The following is a 23,861-nucleotide window of genomic DNA, read 5'->3' on the forward strand; positions in this document are numbered from 1 at the left end:
GAAGAGAGTTAATCTACTTTCTGGTTATGTTCAAAATGACAATTGGGTCATCTTTTGTTGGGGTTGAGGAAGAGAAAGACAGTGAGATAAAAAAGAAAGCATCTTACAGCCCGTCAGGCCCGATCTGAGGTCACAGCTAGAGGAGGAACAGGAGGAGAAACATCAGCACAGATTAACACACTGACAGTGGACTACTTGCACAACTACCTCTGCATTATATTTATTACATCTCGAGAGTTTCCGGTAACAGCGTTCAGCGCACATACATACATGAGAATGCAGATTATTACTATGTATACTGTAATATCTGAATCAACATGCACCAATACTACATTTATGTCATAATCATTTGTTAACAAACAAGTATTCATTACTTCAATGAGCTCATTGTTTCTGCATTATATTATTACATTTACGGATATATGTACGTTTCTGAAATACATAACTTTACAGATCACTCTAAATTGTAATGTGGACTCATGCATTTTCTGTAAAGCTGCTTTTAAATTATGTGTATTGTGAAAAGCGCGATACAAATAAATGTATTTATTTTAATTAAACAATTAAAACCATGTTCCGTTGAGTTTGGAAAATTATGTACACAGTAATCATCAGAATATGTCTGAAATCTGAAAATGTCAACAACAAAAAAAACTTCTTGCAGACCCTCTTAGACACTTTTAGTTTGATTGGACTCGATGACTACAAGTACATTGAAAATATACATAACCGGACATAATTGAGATGTATTATGTATAAACGGAAGTGTGTCAGTGCAAGTAGTCCGTTCCACAAGTTTAGTATCTATGAGCTCACGCTGGAACAGATGCAGTTCAGGTGGAGATGAAGAGTGAACGTTAGGGAAGTTTATGACAGACGTGTGTTGTGGTTTATTTAAGCATTTGTGGGCATGAAGGCTCTAATGTCAGGGTGTACAGAGGTTAGTAGGGTTGGGTATCGTTTGAATTTTAACGATTCCGATTCCAATAAGGTAAAATCATTCACATTTAGTCTTATTGCAAAATATTTAATTGTATCTGAATATCATGAACAAAAATCATCAGGCTAAAGAACACTTACACAAGGAACGTTTGCCTGAGGTTTAAAAACAGCATAAAAAACAACTAGCCTAACTAATATACATTTCAAGCATTATTAAAGAAAAGTAAAAACTCAGTAATTAAAGAAAAAATTAGCCAACGCAAAAAAGGATACAACTGAACAAAGATACGATTGAAATTAACAGTGTTTTAAGATTTTCAGGTATTCAGGTACAGAAACTGTAATCAAATGTAAAATAACACTGCAGTTTATAAATAAAATAAATATAGTTAAAAAAGTTATTCAGTCAAGAATGAGTGAATTTTCTGTCTTTTGTTGTTTGATTAGTGTTATTATAGAGACAGCAGGAATATTAGTGCTGTCACTTTAAGAGCTGCACAGATCCAGTACACTGATACACATGAAAACTGAAAACAGAGTCTCTCATGCTTGAATGGTTTAAAGTCATATTGAAATGCTCACAAAGGAATCGAAATTGTAATTTTATTACAAGTATCCGATTCCTGACCTCAAGTATTCGATTCCAGAATCGTTCGCAAAGACCCGCCCCCTTTGATCTTAGGCTGATCGCCTTTAGTTACTGTTGCTATGTCTGACAAGCCACGCCTCTCTCACACCACACATCATGTTCTCACACAGTGAGAAATACATTGCGGAGCAAAGAGACACGACTGAAAAGCTTACTTTTGATATGAAATAAAGTCTCAACTTTCAAATATGGTCATTTTTATAAAGAAATTTAAACAATCAATACCGTTTTGGGCTCTTTAATGTGTCTGACAGATCGCTCAGTTAAAGCTGCTCGTGAACCGATCATCTCTTCCTTTTAGTTAATTTATAGCATCAAATAAACATGAATGAACATCAGAAGGAATGTTGTTTTAACCGCGGAAAGACGTCAGTACACTCCTGACTCTCCTGACTGCTTTGGCGGACAAAAATGGTGGATTCGGTGGATGGCGGATTACGATTGGTCAGTTCGTCTGTCAATCAAACTCCCTGCGAAGGGTCAATTGGAATCGATTATCGATTCCCAACCCTAGTGGTTAGTGCTTGAAATACAGCGGTTAGTGGTGATACTGCAGCGCGAGAGACTTACGCAGCGAGGATCCGGTGGACCCGCCTCTCAGGATCTGGTTGAGCACGTCGTCGGTGTCGCTGGTGCTCGCCATACTGTTCCTCATCTGCATCATGGAGAGCTGAGAGCACAGGCTCGGCTGCCGGTCCATCTTCTTCACAGCCTACGGTACAATCAACATCACTTCAGTTAGTGCCAGCTGACACAGAGATGAACACAGACAGCAACATGAGCCGCTTTACACCGCAGGAACTTTGGGCTGGTTCTCGTGTGTTTACACTGAAGTTTCGGGGGAATATTTCCCCCTCCCAGAATGTTTGAAGAACGATGAAATGGGACGTTTCCTTAATGTTCACATAACCAAGAAAAAAACAGAGATGCACGATATATCAGTATTGGCCGATATATGATAATTTTTAATTTTATCGTTATCAGCCTGATAAGAAAATTTGTCCGATGATTATTTCCTTCTGCTGAGACTCTTCAGATGCGCTCTGTTCAACATGATGATTTTGAATTGCTTGAAAAATGAATGGAATCCCTTCAAAAAAGGAAAATACAGTTCAGTGCAACATGTGCAGCACAAGTCTGTCATATCGGCTACATAAAATTACAATAAGAACATTATATATAGTGTTTGGGTCATGGCTTTTAATGGTGAGACTTTTGTTTTTGTAATCAGGCGCTCAAAAATGACATAAAAATCTGGATTTAGATTTATTGGCCATCTGAAGAGTCTCAGCCGATGGAAATAATCATCGGACAAATTTTCTTATCAGGCTGATAACGATAAAATTAAAAAGGATCATATATCAGCCAATACTACGGACACCCCCTAGTCCCACTTTGTCAAAAAAATTAATTATAACTATCTCGTGGCCTCAAGATAGTAACTCGTGGCCTCAAGATAGTATCTCGTGGCCTCAAGATAGTATTTCGTGGCCTCAAGATAGTAACTCGTGGCCTCAAGATAGTATCTCGTGGCCTCAAGATAGTAACTCGTGGCTTCAAGATAGTAACTCGTGTCCTCAAGATAGTAACTCGTGGCCTCAAGATAGTATCTCGTGTCCTCAAGATAGTATCTCGTGGCCTCAAGATAGTAACTCGTGGCCTCAAGATAGTATCTCGTGGCCTCAAGATGGTAACTCGTGGCTTCAAGATAGTATCTTGTGTCCTCAAGATAGTAACTCGTGGCCTCAAGATAGTATCTCGTGGCCTCAAGATGGTAACTCATGGCTTCAAGATAGTAACTCGTGGCTTCAAGATAGTAACTCGTGGCCTCAAGATAGTATCTCGTGGCCTCAAGATAGTATCTCGTGGCCTCAAGATAGTAACTCGTGGCCTCAAGATAGTAACTCGTGGCCTCAAGATAGTAACTCGTGGCCTCAAGATAGTATCTCGTGGCCTCAAGATAGTAACTTGTGGCTTCAAGATAGTAACTCGTGGCCTCAAGATAGTAACTCGTGTCCTCAAGATAGTAACTCGTGGCCTCAAGATAGTATCTCGTGGCCTCAAGATGGTAACTCATGGCTTCAAGATAGTAACTCGTGGCTTCAAGATAGTAACTCGTGGCCTCAAGATAGTATCTCGTGGCCTCAAGATAGTATCTCGTGGCCTCAAGATAGTAACTCGTGGCCTCAAGATAGTAACTCGTGGCCTCAAGATAGTAACTCGTGGCCTCAAGATAGTATCTCGTGGCCTCAAGATAGTAACTTGTGGCTTCAAGATAGTAACTCGTGTCCTCAAGATAGTAACTCGTGGCCTCAAGATAGTATCTCGTGGCCTCAAGATGGTAACTCATGGCTTCAAGATAGTAACTCGTGGCCTCAAGATAGTAACTCGTGGCCTCAAGATAGTATCTCGTGGCCTCAAGATGGTAACTCATGGCTTCAAGATAAGTAGCCTATATATAAAAGGAGAATGCACAATCGAGCAGCTTTTCTCCCCAAAGCAGAAAGTGCACGAAAAAGCTGCCACCCGCTTAAGGCACTTCTTAGTAGGCTAATAGCTAAGGATAGAGAGCATTTGATAAGGTTGTATTTTAATTTAGGGATGCGTTACCAGGATATACTGAACACACTTGCTTTGCAAGGGATTATTGTCAGTTTTAGGCAGTTAAAGGAACACTCCACCGTTTTTTGAAATTGGGGTTATTCAATGTCTCCCCAACATTTAGATAGGTGGGCAAATGCATTTTTGTCTCAGTGCATGTACTGTCTTAGTCTGGCAGCGCTGCCGAAGTAGCAGGCGAAGCACTGATACTTGGACGCAGATATATCACGCAACACCTGAAATAAAGCTTGCCACAAAGAACCGGCAAAAGTAATGATTATGCATGAAACATTTTAATTGTTTATTAGTAGACTAGTGTTTTCTATGTCAGTGGCTGCAAAGATAATGTTGACGATGCAGACTCGCCATCTTCGCAGTATTAACACGCCTATAGAGAAAAATGCACACTTCATATGAATTAGCCTACATAGGCAAAGAGTAGCCAATTTCTTTTAGTTTTTAATTGTTTTGTTTAAAAGTAGACATTTCAAGCTTTCTATAGATATATTTCTCAGGTCTGTGAGGCAAGTATCTTATACGCTGAGTTTTGGTTAATTTATGAAACGCGCTCCAGTTCACGCGCCGACGCCTCCGTGTCCTGATTATATGGTCTACTATACACTCAAGAATTATTAGGAACACCATACTAATACTGTGTTTGAACCCCTTTCGCTTTCAGAACTGCCTTAATTCTACGTGGCATTGATTCAACAAGGTGCTGAAAGCATTCTTTAGAAATGTTGGCCCATATTGATAGGATAGCATCTTGCAGCTGATGGAGATTTGTGGGATGCACATCCAGGGCACGTAGCTCCCGTTCCACCACATCCCAAAGATGCTCTATTGAGTTGAGATGTGGTGACTGTGGGGGCCATTTTAGTGAACTTTGTCATGTTCAAGAAATGTTCAAGAAACCAATTTGAAATGATTCGAGCTTTGTGACATGGTGCATTATCCTGCTCCATCAGAGGATGGGTACATGGTGGCCATAACGGGATGGACATGGTCAGAAACAATGCTCAGGTAGGCCGTGGAATTTAAACGATGCCCAATTGGCACTAAGGGACCTAAAGTGTGCCAAGAAAACATCCCCCACACCATTACACCACCACCACCAGCCTGCACAGTGGTAACAAGGCATGATGGATCCATGTTCTCATTCTGTTTAACCCAAATTCTGACTCTACCATCTGAATGTCTCAACAGAAATCGAGACTCATCAGACCAGGCAACATTTTTCCAGTCTTCAACTGTCCAATTTTGATGAGCTCTTGCAAATTGTAGCCTCTTTTTCCTATTTGTAGTGGAGATGAGTGGTACGCGGTGGGGTCTTCTTCTGTTGTAGCCCATCCGTCTCAAGGTTGTGCGTGTTGTGGCTTCACAAATGCTTTGCTGCATACCTCGGTTGTAACGAGTGGTTATTTCAGTCAAAGTTGCTCTTCTATCAGCTTGAATCAGTCGGCCCATTCTCCTCTGACCTCTAGCATCAACAAGGCATTTTCGCCCACAGGACTGCCGCATTCTGGATGTTTTCCCTTTTCACACCATTCTTAGTAAACCCTAGAAATGGTTGTGCGTGAAAATCCCAGTAACTGAGCAGATTGTGAAATACTCAGACCGGCACGTCTGGCACCAACAACCATGCCACGCTCAAAATTGCTTAAATCACCTTTCTTTCCCATTCTGACATTCAGTTTGGAGTTCAGGAGATTGTCTTGACCAGGACCACACCCCTAAATGCATTGAAGCAACTGCCATGTGATTGGTTGATTAGATAATTGCATTAATGAGAAATTGAATAGGTGCTCCTAATAATTAATAATAATATTATTTGATTATTATTTGAAAATCGCACCCCTCCACCACATGCACGCACACATGCATGTATAGGCTACACACCAGAGCATGTGAGCAAAGCGGAGCGGTGTGACGCTTAGTTATAAGTTCAAAAACTTAAGCATGCTTAAGTTTTTTACATAGTTTCATATTTATGTTTAAATAATATAATGTTGTTTTTTAATTTCATGTATGTTGATTATATGAAAAGGGAACCGAATGAGATGAATAAGATAGGATCATAAGATGACCAATATATCGGAAAACATTTGGAATGGGTCAGACATGATTTGGACCACTTATTAAGTTTTGTTTTGTAGAAAGCCTTTCTTTAAAGTGAATTTCGTTTTGTATAAATTGTATTTTCCTTTTAATCAATGTTTCATCAACAAATTTGCCTGGATTAATAAATAAGAAGCAAATATAGTAGACAATATAATCAGGACATGGAGGCACTGGCGCGCAGGGCTGGACTGGCCATCGGGCATACCGGACATTTGCCCGGTGGGCCGACGTGCTTTTTGGGCCGATACAGATCATTCTTTAAAAGAAATATAAAAACAATTTACTCATAATACTCATAATACTTTTACATTGGCGGCCCATTCGTTTAGTTTTGCTTAATTGCCGGCGCTGAAATCTTTGTGCCGGTGTAATGCATTGGACAAAAAAAGTCAGCGTAAGTTTTTTTTTTTTCTACAGACCGGCCCATGAAACAAGTAGATCAGCGGCCCATTGGTTATTTTCTTGATTGGCACTGGGCTGGTCCAATCACATCTTTAAACTCCTCCCCCTTTGGGCTCTGAGCGAGCATGCAGTGTCAGTGTGTATCTGTCCAAATAGTCAGAGATGGAGAAGAAACGCAGAGGAATGTGCAGAGAAATAGCGTGAAAAAAGAAACGGGCCCTTCAAGTGTCTGATGAGGATATTGAGGAGGATCAGGAGAGAATGAGTGAGTGTAGAGAACTGTGGAAAGCAGAACTAGATAACTTTCAGAACACTGAGGCGATGAGTGTAGGAACCCATTACCCAGTTACGCATTATTTACACATCTGCATAGTTTATGATTACGCATTTTACTAGAATTGTAATGAGACGTGTTTGTAAACCATGTTTTACGCCAAAATAAAAGATCATGTGTTTATCTCTTTCAAGTATAGAAATTAGTACAAAACTTTTATTTTTCAATGCTTTTGTTTTACAATATATGGCTATTACTGTCATGGAATTAACATAACATAACTCAGTAATTTTCATGGTGATATTTAAAGGTTAAAAGGTTAAAATTTGTACCCTATTCACGTGAGAAAAAAATGAATAGGCGAATGAATAGACTATATTTGGGTCTTTTTCTAAACTTTCCCCAAATGGGATTCTTCAGGGCTTTTTTTCCCTTACTCAGTATATATTGAGGATTCAAAATCAGTTGAGTTTGCTTCAGTTGCAATTTGTTCAACCTTTTTTCATAAAATGACTGGACTATTGGGTGATTCCGGGGAGCAGAATTTGAGGTAGCATTGTTTTGCCCCTAATTACAAGTTTCCAGCAGCTTGTTGACCGGGTTGTCCATCCTGGTTGTGATCCTCAGACATCATAGATTTCATTTATATATGACAACCTTTTACAGCAGCTCATGTCTGCTAAACCCCCTTTGCCCCCTGGGTATACTGAATAAAACTGTTTTCAACACTGATAATAATGAGAAATGTTTCTTGAGCATCAAATCATCATATTATACTGATTTCTGAAGCCTTGTTTTGCCACGCAGACATTTCCAAGCATTCCTGAGCGTTTCCAAGTATCTGATTTCCCTGGCTCCCTGATCTTTGCCTGTTCCCTGGACTCTGTGTACTAACGTTTGCTGCCTGCCTCGACCTCTGCCTGTTAAACGACTACGAGTTCAGGATTGTCCCTTTAATTCATTGTCTGCCTGAGATTTATGTCTGCTCATTTCTGTCTTCTTGTGTGTTTAAATAAAGTGCTGCAAATGGATCTGAACGCCTCTGACTCCACGTTACAATGTGACACTGAAGACTGGAGTAATGATGCTGAAAATTCAGCTTTGATCACAGGAATAAATTACACTTTACTATATATTCACACAGAAAACAGCTTTTAATATTTAAACATTTTTACTGTATTTTTTTATCAGATAAATCAGAATAACAGACCTCTTTAATAAAAACATTTAAAAAAATGTATGATTCCAGTAAGTGAATCTGCCCTGACCTTGTCGCTCAGGGTTGGGTCATTGAGCGAGTAGAGCTTGTTGGTGATGTCTTTGCCGATGAGGTAGCGTAAGACCTCGTTCAGAAACGACTCGGACTCCAGGAAGTACGTCAGGCGCTCCCTCGACCAGCACAGGAGCTTGCAGTTTTCCTCCGCGCTGATCGTCACCTGGACAGTCACGTGACAGATCATTATAATGAGTGTGTATTACAGGGTCCTGGACAGTCACATGACAGATCATTGTAATGAGTGTGTATTACAGGGTGCGTACAGTGCTTGAATTTGACTTTTTGAAACTGAAGTCTTGGAAAACCCTTGAAAACAACTATATTTATAAAAAAGTTACTTGAAAAGTGCTTGAATTATTGAAAGAAAATATATGTGAAATTAGAGTTTAATTTTATCGATAAAACAATCTTTTCATGCAAAATGAACGCTGGAGCCCGTCTGATACAGATATAGAGTCATTTCACATGGCTATGAGTGTGATATTGCTCATAAATATCCAAGTATATGATACAGCTTTCAGTCTTCAGGTCAATCATATATTCATGAGAAAAAAAATCAGTTTGAATAAGAAAGCGATATATTTGTCATGCTGCACTTTATTTGTACCATTTTGTTTTTATTAGTTTATTTTCATTTATCCATTTACTTTTTTAGAATTTGAAAGATAATAAAGATTGTTTAATAAGTGAAATCTCTGATTGTAGTCCTGCAAAAAACAAAAGAGTAGTGCTTGAACAGTCTTGAAAGTCCTGCAATTTTAATTTACAGAATCTGTACGAACCAGGATCTGTTATTTGTTTCCTCTTCCTCAAAATTACCAGAAATGTTAGGAATGTAAAACCATCACATATGTATATGTGTGTATATATATATATATATATATATATATATATATATAGTGCCGGCCCAAATGCGGATTCCACGCATACCGGATCTGGGCCGACACTATGTTGCTGTCTGGGTTCTTATGTTATGCAATATGATACATACAGTTAAACCAAATTTATTCAGACATCACAGTTTATTCGCTATAGTTTAGAAAATGGTAATAAAATATGACAAGAACTCAGAGTTATTAAATCATCCTTCTGTTAGACTGTCTCACACATGAATTATGTTGAATATACACAATTAGACAATTAGATAATGCCACAATTAGATAATGCCAGTTTAGCTCAACCAGTTACCAAGCAATGCTTCATGTTGTTCAGTCTGTGGTGTAAAAAGGTGCATTAGTTATTAAAGTAAAAACACTTCAGCAAAACATGATCAGTTCAAAGTGTCTGAATCATTTTTGGTCCCAACTTTTTATAAATTTTACTGGTAGTCACTGTATGAAGAATTTTTGTGTATAATATGTCACAGTTTACTTTATTTTGCTCTTCTCACTTACATAAATGAACTACTCGGTTACTCACATAACCTCAGTTCCCTGAGTTAGGGAACGAGTATTGCGTAGCTATACGCAGTGGGGAAACTCCTTTTCCTCGATTTACTGAAGCCTTTATGTAAAGCGCATTTGCAGCTGCACAGCTAGATGGCGCGGGCGCCTCTGACGTGCGACCAATGAGATCACCCTGCGTCATACACGTCAGAGCCCTCCGAGGGGGCGTGACCTCAGTCTATAATAGTCCCCGAATTCGCCATTATAGCAGGTTTAACGACTGAAGCGACAACTTGCCATGTTACTATAGTGCGGCTGGCTACGCAATACTCGTTCCCTAACTCAGGGAACTGAGGTTACGTGAATAACCGAGTAGTTCCCTTTCGAACGGTCACTTCGTATTGCGTAGCTATACGCAGTGGGGACGCCATGCAAAACGCCGCACTGAGTAACTGGCTGCAACTGCAACTCAGGACCCCTGAGCATACAGAACAAGCCATAACTGCATAATTATGTATAAATAGACCAGATACCATCAGGTCTAAAATATTACATGGGTTTATATATGAACTATAACCGGCCAAAGCTGATCTATATATGTATGGAATATAACCTGCAAAAGCGGGTTTTATATATCTCATATAACCAGCCAAAAGCGGGTTTTCTATATATGTGAATTTAACCGGCAACAGCGGGTTTATGCATGAATACAACCGGCCAGCAGCGGGTTTAATATATATATATATGTGAATGTGATTGTGCACAGTAATACATGACAGGACCGGCCACCGACGGGTCTTAATCATACCGAAAACACCTTCGCCTGCAGGGAAGGCACTTCCACATTATAGAAATTCATAAATGTTGACGGCGAGGACCAGCCGGCCGCCTCACAAATATCACTAATGGGAATGCCAGATGACCAAGCCCATGACGAGGCCATACCTCTGGTCGAATGGGCCTTGATGCCGATAGGGCAAACTTGACCCGCTGCGGTATAAGCCATAGAATAGCATCCACTATCCATCTAGACAGTCTTTGCTTAGTGACTGGATCCCCCTTGGATCTACCACCAAAGCAGACAAAAAGCTGTTCTGATTGTCTAAAGGACGCAGAACGCTCCAGATAGATTCTCAGCGCTCTGACAGGGCAGAGAAGATTAACCTCTCCATCCTCTGCAGAAGGAGGGAGGGCTGATAATGTCACCACCTTTGCTCTGAACAATGTTGAGAGCACTTTAGGAACGTAACCATGTCTGGGCTTGAGGATGACTCTGGAGTCATCTGGACCCAACTCCAAACATGCAAGGCTCACAGAGAGCGCCTGCAGATCTCCCGCTCGCTTGATAGATGCCAACGCCATAAGGAGAGCGGTCTTCAGCGAGAGGGTTTTTAGATCAATCGATTGGAGCGGTTCAAAAGGCGGACCTTTCAGAGCCCTCGGGACCATGGAGAGGTCCCAAGACGGCACAGACGGAGGTCTGGAGGGGTTCATTCTCCTAGCACCTTTAAGGAATCTCACGACCAGGTCGTTTTTTCCCAGTGACTGGCCAGCCGTCAGAACATGATGTGCTGCTATGGCTGCCACATACACTTTGAGCGTGGACGGGGAGCAACCCGCGTCCAGCAGCTCCTGTAAGAATGAGAGAACCACAGATATCTCACATGACTCTGGGTCAGCCTGATTTTTCGAACACCAGCTGGAAAAACCTGACCATTTCAAAGCATAAAGGCGCCGAGTCGACTGGGCCCTGGCTTCAGATATAGTGCTTAAGACCTTCTCAGGAAGGTCCTTGGGTACCCGTTGAGGGGCCAAACATGGAGGGCCCATAAATCGGGTCTCGGATGCCATAATGTCCTGTTCGCCTGTGTGAGGAGGTCTTTCCTCAGTGGGACAGGCCATGGGATTGTGTCCGATAACTGAACCAGTTCCGGGAACCACGGTCTGGTTTTCCAGAGAGGGGCCACCAGAAGGACTGGGCACCCACTCTCTCTGACCCGTTTGATGACTTTTGGAATCATCGAGACGGGGGCGAAAGGCATAAAGGAGACGGTTGGGCCAGACATGGGCCAGCGCGTCCCTGTCCTTCGAGAAGAACAATTTGCAGTGGGTGTTGATTCTCGAGGCAAACAGGTCGACTTCGGTATTAGGGCTGCACGGTATATTAACATTATTGAAATATCGCAAATTGACAGCAGTGAGTGATTTTATCTCTGTCTCGTTGTTTAAGAAGGATTATTAGACTGCTGTCACTTTAAGAGCCGCACGGATCCAATATACTGATACTAGGGTTGCCAACTGTCCCGTATTAGCCGGGACGTCCCGCATATTGGGCCTAATTTATTTGTCCCGTTTATTGAGTGCTACGCTGATCTAACCACTGACTGATACAACAGCAACACGACACAAGAGAATGATCACGACACCGGTCATCATCCAATCACAGCGCTCCCTCACGCGCAGCAGACCATACGCATAACAAACTCTACATTGAGAATTAATTATTCTTTTGGGACAAATCATTGTGAATCTTCTGCTGTCTGGCCGCTCCCGGCTCGATCCGGACTCGCGCTACTGGCAAATCCCTTTCACTGCACGGGTTTTGATTTCGGCAAATCAGTTTTAACGAATCTGATTGGCTGTCTAAATCATTTTTTATTGTTTTGTCATCCTAACAACAAAAAAAATAATCAAGAACGTCAAATATTGATATATTAACAATTTCTATATTCTTGTCCCTCTAGTGGTCGTGTTGTAAACTTTAAATACAACCTTTTTACATTTTTTATTTATTATTAAGCACTTTCAATGCAACTCAAGGTTGACACAAATTGACACAGATACTTTAAACGTGGTAGAGAAGCATTTTATTCCAAAGACTAGGACCAACGACAGCGAAGGCTCGTTCTAGCGATCGAAAGCACACCAGGATTACAGGATCTCAAGGACCTGTTTGGTTTATGGATGGAAATTGCATCTGAAAGATAAGACAGTGATTTATTATGTAGAGATTTAAAAACATAACCTTATTCTCGTGTGTCGTCTGTCAGCGCTCTCTTGGATGATTGATTATGATTCCACTTTTCTAACTGTAGTTAGTGTGTAATGTTGCCGTTTGAGCATAAACAACATCTGCAAAGTTACGACTCTCAAAGCAAAGGGAGATATTTTCTTTTAGTTTTACAGAAATCGCCTTTTAAGGACTACAACAAACGGCTGGTAGAACTACACGAGCTTCCTCACGGTTTAGTGACATCACAAACCCTAACATTTACATAGGCCCCGCCCCCGGGAACATGCAGTCCATGTTGAGGAGAGGAAGAGTTGTTGTAGATGAGCACATTTGTGAGTTCAAGCTCAAGCTGTCGCATCCGTCTTTTCACATGCAATAGAAAGTCACTCTGTGTGCATCTTACAACAGTTCCCACACGAGCAATTTTATAGATTATCATGACAGAATATGCTAATCACAGACTTGAAGATAGTTATCTCCACATCAGATAAATAAATTCATCAACTAACCCTTCAGAAACGTCCTGTTGCTTCTACGTGTTGTCACTTCTTGAGTCTCTCCATCTTTGTCATAAAAATAGCGACTCGAGTCCAAGTGACCAAGTCATAAGGGCCCATCTCTGCATTGCACTAATATTCCACATTTTTTGTATTTACACTGATTCCTCTCAAATGTCTTTTGGTGCAATAAACAATCCTCAGTTTGTCTTCCTTTTCCTTGCAGACCATTCTAGAAAGTTTATTTTAAAATAATAACACTTTAAAATAAAATCTTTTAAATGTATTTTGAAATCTAATAAAAATGTAATTACTACAGTTACACTCTGTCTGCTTGAATGCATTTGTAATGTTTCTATGTGTGTAGATGTAAATAAGAACTGTATTTATACTATATAACTGTAATTATAACTGTGATGCAACAACGTTGCTATTAAATGTGATATATAAATAAATAAAAGTTGAAGTTAAGTTCAAATTCCATTGGTGGCTTGATTGTGTAAACAACTTATTTACAAAAAAAATTATGGTTTTAAAGAATTTTTTGGTCAATTTAGTCCGCTTTTTCATTAAACCAGAAAGAAATTTTAAGAAGGATAATGGAACGTCTCCATGCTACACTAATAATAGTAGTAAGGCTTTCCTCTGTGTACACGTATCCTTGCAAGTACAATTTTGCCTGTATTATTGGTGTCCCCTTCAAAAATTGCTCTTGAGAATTGTTATGTTTATTGTCCCCCCAACATTTTGATGAAATTTTCGCCCCTGTATAGGAGTTAATTGTGGCAGAAACGGTATAATCAGACCTGGGTACTTGTGAGAAACTCTTATTTTTTGACTTGTTTTAATCTAAAAAAATCTCATAGTAACACAATTTCTTAATTTGTCGATAACTTTGATATGAAATATAAGGCTCAGCCACATCAATTGAGAAAAAAACCCCTCATATTTGGTGTTTAAAAAATGTAGAAAAATGTGGTGGAAAAATTGTGACCTAATTCGGATAAAATGGAATAAAAATAAATAGCAATATAAACAATATACTGTAAATGTACATCCTGAGCCTAAAATGGACGCGAGAAATTTAAAAGTCGCTCTTCAATAAAAAAACCCGCAGCGACTGTGACGTCACACTGGAGAACACGTCACGGGCGCGCTCTAACGGTCACTTAGTTCAGTGAGAATCACCTGAGCAGAATCTCTTCTTCTGAAAGCCGGCAAACACACCGAAAGTTTGACAGCGATATAGTATATCTACACACGAACAAACTTACTGAAAGTCTGACAGCTATTTAGTATATTTACACTCGCTCAAACACACGGAGAGTTTGTCAGCGGTGTAGTTTGTTCTCGCGCTTCTCCTGCGATGGAGTCTGTGGCGATCAGAACCAGCAGTCCAGATTCAGCAGATGTTGAGCTGATGTCCAGTGACTCTGAACACACAGATGTTGTGCTGATATCCAGTGACTCTGGAAGGAACACCACCGACCCAACATCAGCTTCTTCCGAACAAGAGGAGAACAACCCGACCGGTAAGAGACTCAAACTAACGGTCAAATCAGAAAGGAAAACTGTTTGCCGTAACGTTACTAACTAACTTAACCGTGTACGTTAACTAACTTAACGGTTGTAACTTAACAAGAATTAATAATGAGTGAAAATGTAACTTTTTTCATTTATGGATTTAATGTAGAACAAACCAATCAGAAAAAAATTGCAAAACTGCGGCTTGTTCGTTTTCTTTGCTGCTAACTCAGTTCTGTGATTGTTAGTATTTTCTGTAGTGGCCAAAACTGATGTCCAGAGGGGTTATTTCCTCAACATATGAGGAAAATGTTTTTTTAAAATAAGCGACAAAATCCAAAAACTAAATTTGGCTTAACGTTAGGTTATTTGGTAAAAAAAGAAACAAAACAAAAACTGGCAAACTACAGCTACATGTTTTATTTTACAATGCAAAAAAATTAAATGCACAGAAAAACAACAAAGCTGACAGGAAAAGCAAACATTGACTACAACATAATCAGTTATTAATATTTGGTTGGTTCTCTTGGTTTTGCATGTGTTTTTAATTTCTTTAAATGACAGCCTGGACAGAAATGATGTCACAAAATTTATCATGTTTTATTGCATTATTATCACAAATTAAACAATCGACTCCAAGCTTAACTATGCAATATGACTACAACATCTTTAACACATTTATAATCATATTTAAATGAAGGGTGCAGATGTCAGATTTCCTGGGCCGGACATCACTTGTGGCCACTATTGTATAGCTGTAATTGTAATTGTAAGGGAGAAATGAAAAACAAAGCATGTGTGTGTGTGTGTGTGTGTGTGTGTGTGTGTGTGTGTGTGTGTGTGTAATCGGACGCTGGGATGATTGGGATGAACATCTTTAACTGTTTTCATCCCATGTTCTTCTTTCTTCATGATGTCAAGTCTCAGTATTTACGGTTTCTTGTGTGAATGTTTTTACCTTTCTTTAGAAAAGCCAAAGAAAAGGAAGAAGAAGAAAGGCATCTGTGCTTTCTTACGGAGAATAGGGAAGGCTGTAAAGCTTCCCACCCTCGGCTGCAGTGATGTCGATATAGTGTCCACATTTCCCCACTGCGATCCCACGGATGTCCAGCAGGATTTATCCGGGCTTGACTGGGCGTCATCAGTGGATCCGTGTCCATCTGGAGTCGAGCTGCCGGTTAATGCCGATCCGGATGATCCCGAGCCGTCGTCTGTCTCCGTTGAATCCCTCTTAGAGCTGATGTCGGTCTCCGATGTATCGAGTCTCCAGCTGCCAGTTAATGCCGATCCGGATGATCCCGAGCCGTCGTCTGTCTCCGTTGAATCCCTCTTAGAGCTGATGTCGGTCTCCGATGTATCGAGTCTCCAGCTGCCAGTTAATGCCGATCCGGATGATCCCGAGCCGTCGTCTGTCTCCGTTGAATCCCTCTTAGAGCTGATGTCGGTCTCCGATATATCGACTCTCGAGCTGCCGGTTAATGGCGATCCGGATGATCCCGAGCCGTCGTCTGTCTCCGGTTCATCTGTCCTGGACCCAGAGTCGGCACCAGATCTAGAGCTGATATCTGTCTCAGGATTATCCAGCTTCTCTAGTATCGAGCTGACACCGGACCCCAGTCAGGACCATCCCGACCCATCGTCTGTCCCGGGTCCATCGGCACCGGATTCTGAGATCCCAGATCCATCTGGTTTAGGGGCTTTTGGTGAGTCTATGGTCATTATTATTACTGTCAGTACTTTCATTATACCGAGTTATGTTGTTTTCGTCTTCTGTGCCTAATTATTAAAGTCCCCCCGTGGTCAATCATTTCATTCCTCAAAACTCATCTTTGATCACCAAAAATGACATTTAAAGTTTTTTTCCTTGAAAAACAATCCGCCACGCCTTAAAATATCTTGAATGTAACGCGACACCCTTGCCTCATTTAGTATGCGCGGTTCTATGAATATGCAAATGAGCCCCGTCTCCACTCACTCACTCACTCACTCAGAGATTCGCTCGTTGACGATCACACGTCTTTGGTTCACTGCAGTTTTAAGGAGAAAATACTCAGCAATGCTGTCGACTTATGAATTTACACATGGTTTGTCTTAAAGCATATTAATAACACCACATAGACACATAAACAACATTAAAAGCTGGATTTTCACCACAGGGAGACTTTAAGAGTTTATGCTACTTCTTTGTCTAATCCTTTTTTTAGACGATTAAGCTTCATGTCCCACTTTTCCAGTTGTCTCACCTTACAATTGTGTTCTTTCTTCATGATGTCTTCCCTCAGCGTTTGACTGGTTTGCTGAAAACCGGACAAAGAAGCAGAAGAAGAAGAAAGACACCATGCGTGTGTTTCTCCGCAGGAAATGGAGGGCTATAAAGTGTTCTGTCAAATCTGCCTCAGACTGGTTTGCTGATGAGCCGGTGGATAACCAGGATCCAGCAGATCTCAGGCCATTATCCGTCTCCAGTCCATCCACACTGGATTCTGGGATAGCGCCGGCTGTTGGTAAGTCTATTATTATTCTACTGTCATTCTTTTCGTTATAGTTTTATTTATACTTTTGCTCTAGTCTGCGGTTTATATTATTCTGGTTCCCCTTTATTAGTGTTCAACATTTAGCATGTTGGGATCTATCTCTATTTTATTTTTCACTATAATCTAGCGGTGGGAATCTTTTGGTTCCTCACGATTCGAATCGATTCTCGATTGTGAATCAAATTTCGATTTGATATGAGCATTTTGATTGTAGTTTACTGTTGTGTGTTCTTATTTGACTGCGGTACACAGTTTAATAGCTCTAGAAGAAAAGAAAATCCTACTGAATTAAATGTGAACCTTGAAATGTATTTAGTTTTTCTTCCCAGTTTAGTCCACCCAATATTATAAAACAAATGAAGCTGACTACAATCATTACACACAGTCTTCTGTATTAAAGCAAGGCAGGCAATTTTATCTTTTATATTAAAAATAGGAACAAAGAAGCAAATTACAAACAATAGGACAAATATAATAGAAAAAATATACAAATTAAATAAACTTTAGGTTTGTCATGTACGGTAGCCTATGTTTATTAAACATGTAGTAAGAAATACTACCGAAATTGAATAATCAAATGTAAAAAATAAAACTGTAGTCTAAAAAGGTGATTCAGTCAAAAGCAGTGAGTGTTTTTTATTAACATTAATGAAACGTATGGCACCAGTTTATGAGGCTGCTGTCCCTTTAAGAATGAATGCATGAATATAGTTACACATCCGATGTGCATTTTGACGCAGTTGTGTGTGTGTGTGTGTGTGTGTGTGTGTGTGTGTGTGTGTGTGTGTGTGTGTGTGTAGCTGTGAAAGAGAGCTACACACTTATTGTGATTAACTTTAAGTAACTTTAAGTAGAACTGCGAAGTTAAAGTCTAACACAAAATCGATTTATGAAATGTGTGTATGAAATGATTTTTTCCTGCACTGTAATCCGTATTTTATCTTTAAGGGACAATTGAAAAGATATTTTTGTGTGTGGGTTGTAGTGATATGTTTATAAGGCATTTATTAATATGAAAATTATTTTGTGATTCTCTACTGTATCCCATGACACAATCACAAGCTATTATAAGTCCATCACTTTTTGCCGTTTTATTGCCTTTACATGATTCGCCTTAGTCGTCTTTGTTCTGTCCGAACTTGGCGTGGCGTAATTTAATTTATTTTTCCATTTTTTTCTTTTTTTTAGAAAAACAATCAAAAAGGAGGGTGAAGAAAGACATCAGCTCATTCATCCAACGAACATGGAAGACTATAAAGGTTTCCGCTCTTTGTTGTTACGGGGACGACACAGTGGACCCAGATCCAGCAGATCTACAGCCACGAATATCTGTCCTCGCCTGGGAGTTAACCGACCCAGGTCCATCTTACTGCGAGATCAGTTGTGACCCGTTACCCTTCTCAGGTCCATCTCACTGCGAGATCAGTTCTGACCCGTTACCCTTCTCAGGTCCATCTCACTGCGAGATCAGTTCTGACCCGTTACCCTTCTCAGGTCCATCTCACTGCGAGATCAGTTCTGACCCATTACCCTTCTCAGGTCCATCTCACTGCGAGATCAGTTCTGACCCGTTACCCTTCTCAGGTCCATCTCACTGCGAGATCAGTTCTGACCCGTTACCCTTCTCAGGTCCATCTCACTGCGAGATCAGTTCTGACCCGTTACCCTTCTCAGGTCCATCTCACTGCGAGATCAGTTCTGACCCGTTACCCTTCTCAGGTCCATCTCACTGCGAGATCAGTTCTGACCCGTTACCCTTCTCAGGTCCATCTCACTGCGAGATCAGTTCTGACCCGTTACCCTTCTCAGGTCCATCTCACTGCGAGATCAGTTCTGACACGTTACCCTTCTCAGGTCCATCTTACCCTGGTTCCCAGTCAAGTTCACTCAGCCTCGATTCATCGCTTGATCCAAGTCTATCCGATCTTCTTTCAGAGTTATCGTTTATCCTGGGACCGTCCAGTCACGAGGTTACGCCTGTTCCCAGTTCATCCAGTCTCAAGCTGGCCGATCCTGAGCCCAAACCCGTCCCAGGAGCATCTGGTTTATGGTCAGCTACAGGTGCGTCTACTGTCATTCATTCACATGTGTACCTAGATAGTAAGCATTAATTGTGTCGAAATTAATCGTTTCTACGATGCATCGCGATGCAGACGAAGACGATTCGGTATCGGTTCAGTAATAGACCATAACCGATTATAATTGTACTGACGCTTTTCTGACGTCATTTGTCGTGTGTGCTTTGTCGCGGTAGCATACAATGGCAGAGGGAGGCGAGACGTGAGTGTGACTAATTAAAAATGCTCCAACTACTTTAAAGCCTACATCTGGGCACATTTCGGCTTTTATGAACAACCTGGTGAGAACGACCTGGAGAAGACACGCGCTGTGTGCCCTCATGTCGCGCACAAATAGAATATGCAGGAGGTATACCTCTAACTTGCTAAACCACGTTAGCCGTTTTCACCGCGAGCTGTAACGCCTGCAGAGTCTGACTGCTTTAGAGTGAGCGGATGAGCTCCAACGTCACCCGAACCCGCAGCCAAAAACAGATCATCCACCCGCCCCAATAATGCTCTCTGATTTAAGTATCCGCACCCGATGGTCAAATTACAATTATTCTGTGTTACGCGTGATTATAAATGGATGATCGTCACCTTCAACAGTGGACTCGGCGACGGTTAATGCGCGCATCTCTAATGGTAACATTATACACTGATGAATGAACATTTCTTTAAAGGTCATTTGTACTTAGATAGTAAGTATTTTTGCTACTGGATTCTGATGGTTCTAGTTTTTTTGAGCATATGTAGGAATCGTAATCTGATCTTTTGCATGTGTTTTTTCAGGAGGGTTTTCCTCCTTTTATGAAGTGAAAGCAGTGCTGGGAACGGGAGGCTTCGGCACGGTGTGTGAAGGGACGCGTAGATGTGATGGCCAGAAGGTAACCTACTCTTGCTTTAATCACTAAACATGGTTTCTTGTCTCTATTTTTGGGAAAGTAAAATGTAGATCATTGCTGATTATTTTGATCTGAAGAAACTGTGTGTTTTCTTGCAGGTTGCTATCAAATTTCGACCTAAGAAGTACTGGGACAAGTTTACTAATCTGGTAAGTTGGCAAGACTTGCATGCATCTTTACATTCTGTCAGGTGGACAATGGACAGGTGAGCACATGGCATAAGGAAACGCATGACAAGCCATGTGCTCACACCAAACTTGACAAAAAACACAAGCACATGGCCAGTAAAACAAATCGCAAGCCATGTGCTCACATAAAACGAGACATGAACACGCAGCCAATGAGAACACTCATAAGCCACGTGTTCACACAAAACATGAGAACGTGAAAGCACACAGCTAGTGTAAAACACAAGACAAAACATGACATAAAACTACATGAAACAAGACACACAGACAAGACAAAACAGGAGTGTCAGGGCTCTGTCACAAAACCAAGAAATAGACTAGACAGAAGTGACAGAACCCTGACACATGTATTCATTAGCGGTGCATCGGATCACAAAATTTCTAAATTTGCATGATCATTTTTCGGATCAGCAAAAAATTGTTTTTTTATATATATATATATATATATATATGTATTATATACATCAAAAACTACTAGCCTACCTGATCGAGTTTGAACATTATTAAAAACAAGTGAACAATCAGTAATAAAATAAGAACAAATACACAAATTACAAGCAGAGATGAATACTAAATAACAAAGTTACAAAGTCTAACAGTAGTATTCAGGTACAGAAATTAACAATTAAGTCTAAATGTAAACTAACACTTATTTGTTCACTGTAGAAATTAAATATAGTTTCATCTTTGTTAAAGCTGTATTTTGTTGTTTTATTAACATTAATGACACAGACAACAGCAGGAATATATTAGGCCGATGTCACTTTAAGACCGAGAAAACAGACAAACATCCGGTTTCTTTCTCAACTGTTCACTCGTGACAGAACCGAGAGAATACTTGCCGAGACGGGTATTTAGACATAATTTTTGTGTGTATGTGTTCATTCAAGGGCAAGGAAATGCGAAAGAGGAATAAATTCTCTCTCACAGATAACGCGCAAATCCCCTTTTTTCGCTTCTTCTTCCGCGTTTAAAATTGTTTGAATATGTAAATTACCAAGACAAAACACATCCAAATGATAAACTTTCACTCAATGATGGTTAAATTTAGCAGATAATCCGCGAATCACATGCGTGCCGAACCGCGGGGCCTGATCCGTCGCACCTCTAGCATTCATGCATCTTTAAACACGTATTTGGGTCCGAAAATCTAATGTTTCGATGATATAATTTGTAATGGAATAATAGAATTAAAATGCCAAATTGATGTGGTCTCAGACTTGTAGACTCTGGTGTCTCAATATAAAGGTGAAAAGTCCCAGCTGATCTTTTGTCAAACACGTTTCTCCAGCCAGGATCCACCAAACCTCTGCTTATGGAAGTGGCTGTGAATCTGCTGATGCGCAAATCTCAGAAAAGCCCGCACATCGTGCAAATGTTGGATTGGTTTGCTGAGCCGGAACAGTTCGTCCTAATAATGGAGTATCCGCATCCGTGCGAGACCTTGCTCAAATTCTGCCTGCGCAACGGAGGTTCCCTGGACGAAGCCGTGGCCCGTGGATTAATGCGCCAAGCGGTGCTTGCAGCCGAACACTGCGTCGACCGGGGCGTCTTCCACAAAGACATCAAGACCGACAACATTCTGGTCAACACAGAGACGCTGCAGCTCACATTCATTGACTTTGGCTGTTGTGAACTTTTTAAGACCTGTGAAGGTGAGTTAACCATTAGATATTGTACATTATTCAAGCTTATTGTTCCAGGGTTCGTACAAGGTGCTTGAATTTGACTTTTTGAAATTGAAGTCCCAGAAAACCCTTGAAAACAACCATATTTTTTAAAAGGTACTTTAAAAGTGCTTGAATTATTGAAAGAAAATATATGTGAAATTAGTGTTTAATTTTATTGATAAAACAATCTTTTCGTGCAGAATTAGCGCTGGAGCCCGTCTGATATAGAGCCATTTCACATGGCTATGAGTGTGATATTGCTCATAAATATCCAAGTATATGATACAGCTTTCATTCTTCAGGTCAATCATATATTCATGAGAAAAAAAAATCTGTTTGAATAAGAAAGCGATATCTTTGTCATAGTGTCCTGTCAATGGTTAAAGTTACCACTGTTATTGCATGTGCTGCACTTTATTTGTAACATATTGTTTCATTAGTTTATTTTTATTTATCCATTTACATTTTTTAGAATTTGAAAGATAATAAAGTTATTATTTAATAAGTGAGATCTCTGATTGTAGTCATGCAAAACCAGAAAAGTAGTGTTTGAAAACTCTTGAAAGTCCTGATATTTTGTTTTACAGTATCTGTACGAACCCTGTTGTTCCCACAATAGCATGTGTTGAATTGGATGCCATTATCGTTTTTATAGGTTTGCTCAAATGTAATCTAAAAGTAGACTAATGGCTCTCTGATGACTTTAGCTAATGAAATGATCTCTTTCTCCCAACTCAGGTCGTGAATGGGCGGTGAGATCGACAGTCTGGTCTCTGGGAAGAGTGCTTTTAGAGATAGTGAGCGGATCCCAGCCCTTGAATGTTCTTCATTCCGGGAAACTTGATCCATTGCGGCCAACTTTATCCAAAGGTGAGATCACAACAACACTGTTAAACACACATACATAGTGTTCGTCAAAAACACCAGACGCTTAACTTTTGCATTCGAATGTGGTTTTTTTAAACAATTCGACGAACACTTTACATTCAATTTTTTACTTGACAGCCCTACTATGCATTATAGAAGCTAATTTCATACATGACAACATTCATCATCATAAAGAAGAGCGTACATGACTAACCAGCTCTTTCCTCTGTGAAAACTCATTCAGAATGCTGTGATCTGATAAAGCAGTGTCTGGACTACTATCAAATCAAGAGTCCGACGTTAGAGCAGATATTAGAGCATGCGTGGTTCGAGTCGGGCTGAAGGAAGAGTTCAGAGGTCAGGTAGTGTACCAGTGAGAGGGACGGCAGATAATAGGTAACTACATTAGACACTGGAAATCAGACCAAGGACCATCATGCACCTTCGATTCTTAATTACAGTGACCTAAACATATGTACTTTATGTATGTAATATGTGCATCTTTAGTACAGCATACTGTTGTTACAGCGAGGAAGGGAAGGAAGGTGAAGCAGGCGTCCTCATGAAACTCTGTGTCCATCAAAGCATTTCTTTCTTGAGGATAGCGGATTTTCCCAGTTGTTTTCAGCGGGAACCAGTCAGCCACTATATTGGAGGAGCGAGCAACTGGTAACATCCGGTGGTCGTCCAGCCCACTCCAAAAGCACATCTTCAACTCTCCCTCATCCCAGCGAACGACCCCCTTAATAAAGGGACAGAAGTTGGTCCTCGAGATGGAGGGAAACTGCTGCTCAATCCATATTGCTCTTTAGGTCCTGCACTTCGTTATGGCGGGGCAGGCAAGAGAGGAGAAGTGGATCTTAATTAGGGCTGCACGATTTGGGGAAAATTTCATATTGCGATTGCGATATAATAAACAAATGGTTTCATGAGTCAACTTGCTTGGTTCTCAAGGA

The 23,861-nt window shown here is 40.5% G+C and overlaps 2 protein-coding genes across 2 annotated transcripts in view; one reads left to right on the forward strand and one right to left on the reverse strand.

The window, feature by feature from the left end:
• Positions 1 to 23,861, forward strand: part of LOC143705368 (NACHT, LRR and PYD domains-containing protein 12-like) — a 189,901-nt gene that overhangs the window by 117,649 nt on the left and 48,391 nt on the right. The window lies entirely within an intron of this gene.
• Positions 108 to 8,449, reverse strand: LOC143705256 (popeye domain-containing protein 1-like). The gene is made up of 3 exons (XM_077197476.1): positions 8,258 to 8,449; positions 2,162 to 2,303; positions 108 to 136 (listed from the first exon to the last, which is right to left on the reverse strand). Exons 1-3 carry the CDS (start codon positions 8,447 to 8,449, stop codon positions 114 to 116), a joined length of 357 nt encoding a protein of 118 aa, XP_077053591.1. The 3' UTR covers positions 108 to 113.

Source organism: Siphateles boraxobius, unplaced genomic scaffold, assembly GCF_051911475.1.
Source record: "Siphateles boraxobius isolate OS27281-9 unplaced genomic scaffold, OSU_SipBor_1 110, whole genome shotgun sequence".
NCBI classification, from domain to species: Eukaryota; Metazoa; Chordata; class Actinopteri; order Cypriniformes; family Leuciscidae; genus Siphateles; species Siphateles boraxobius.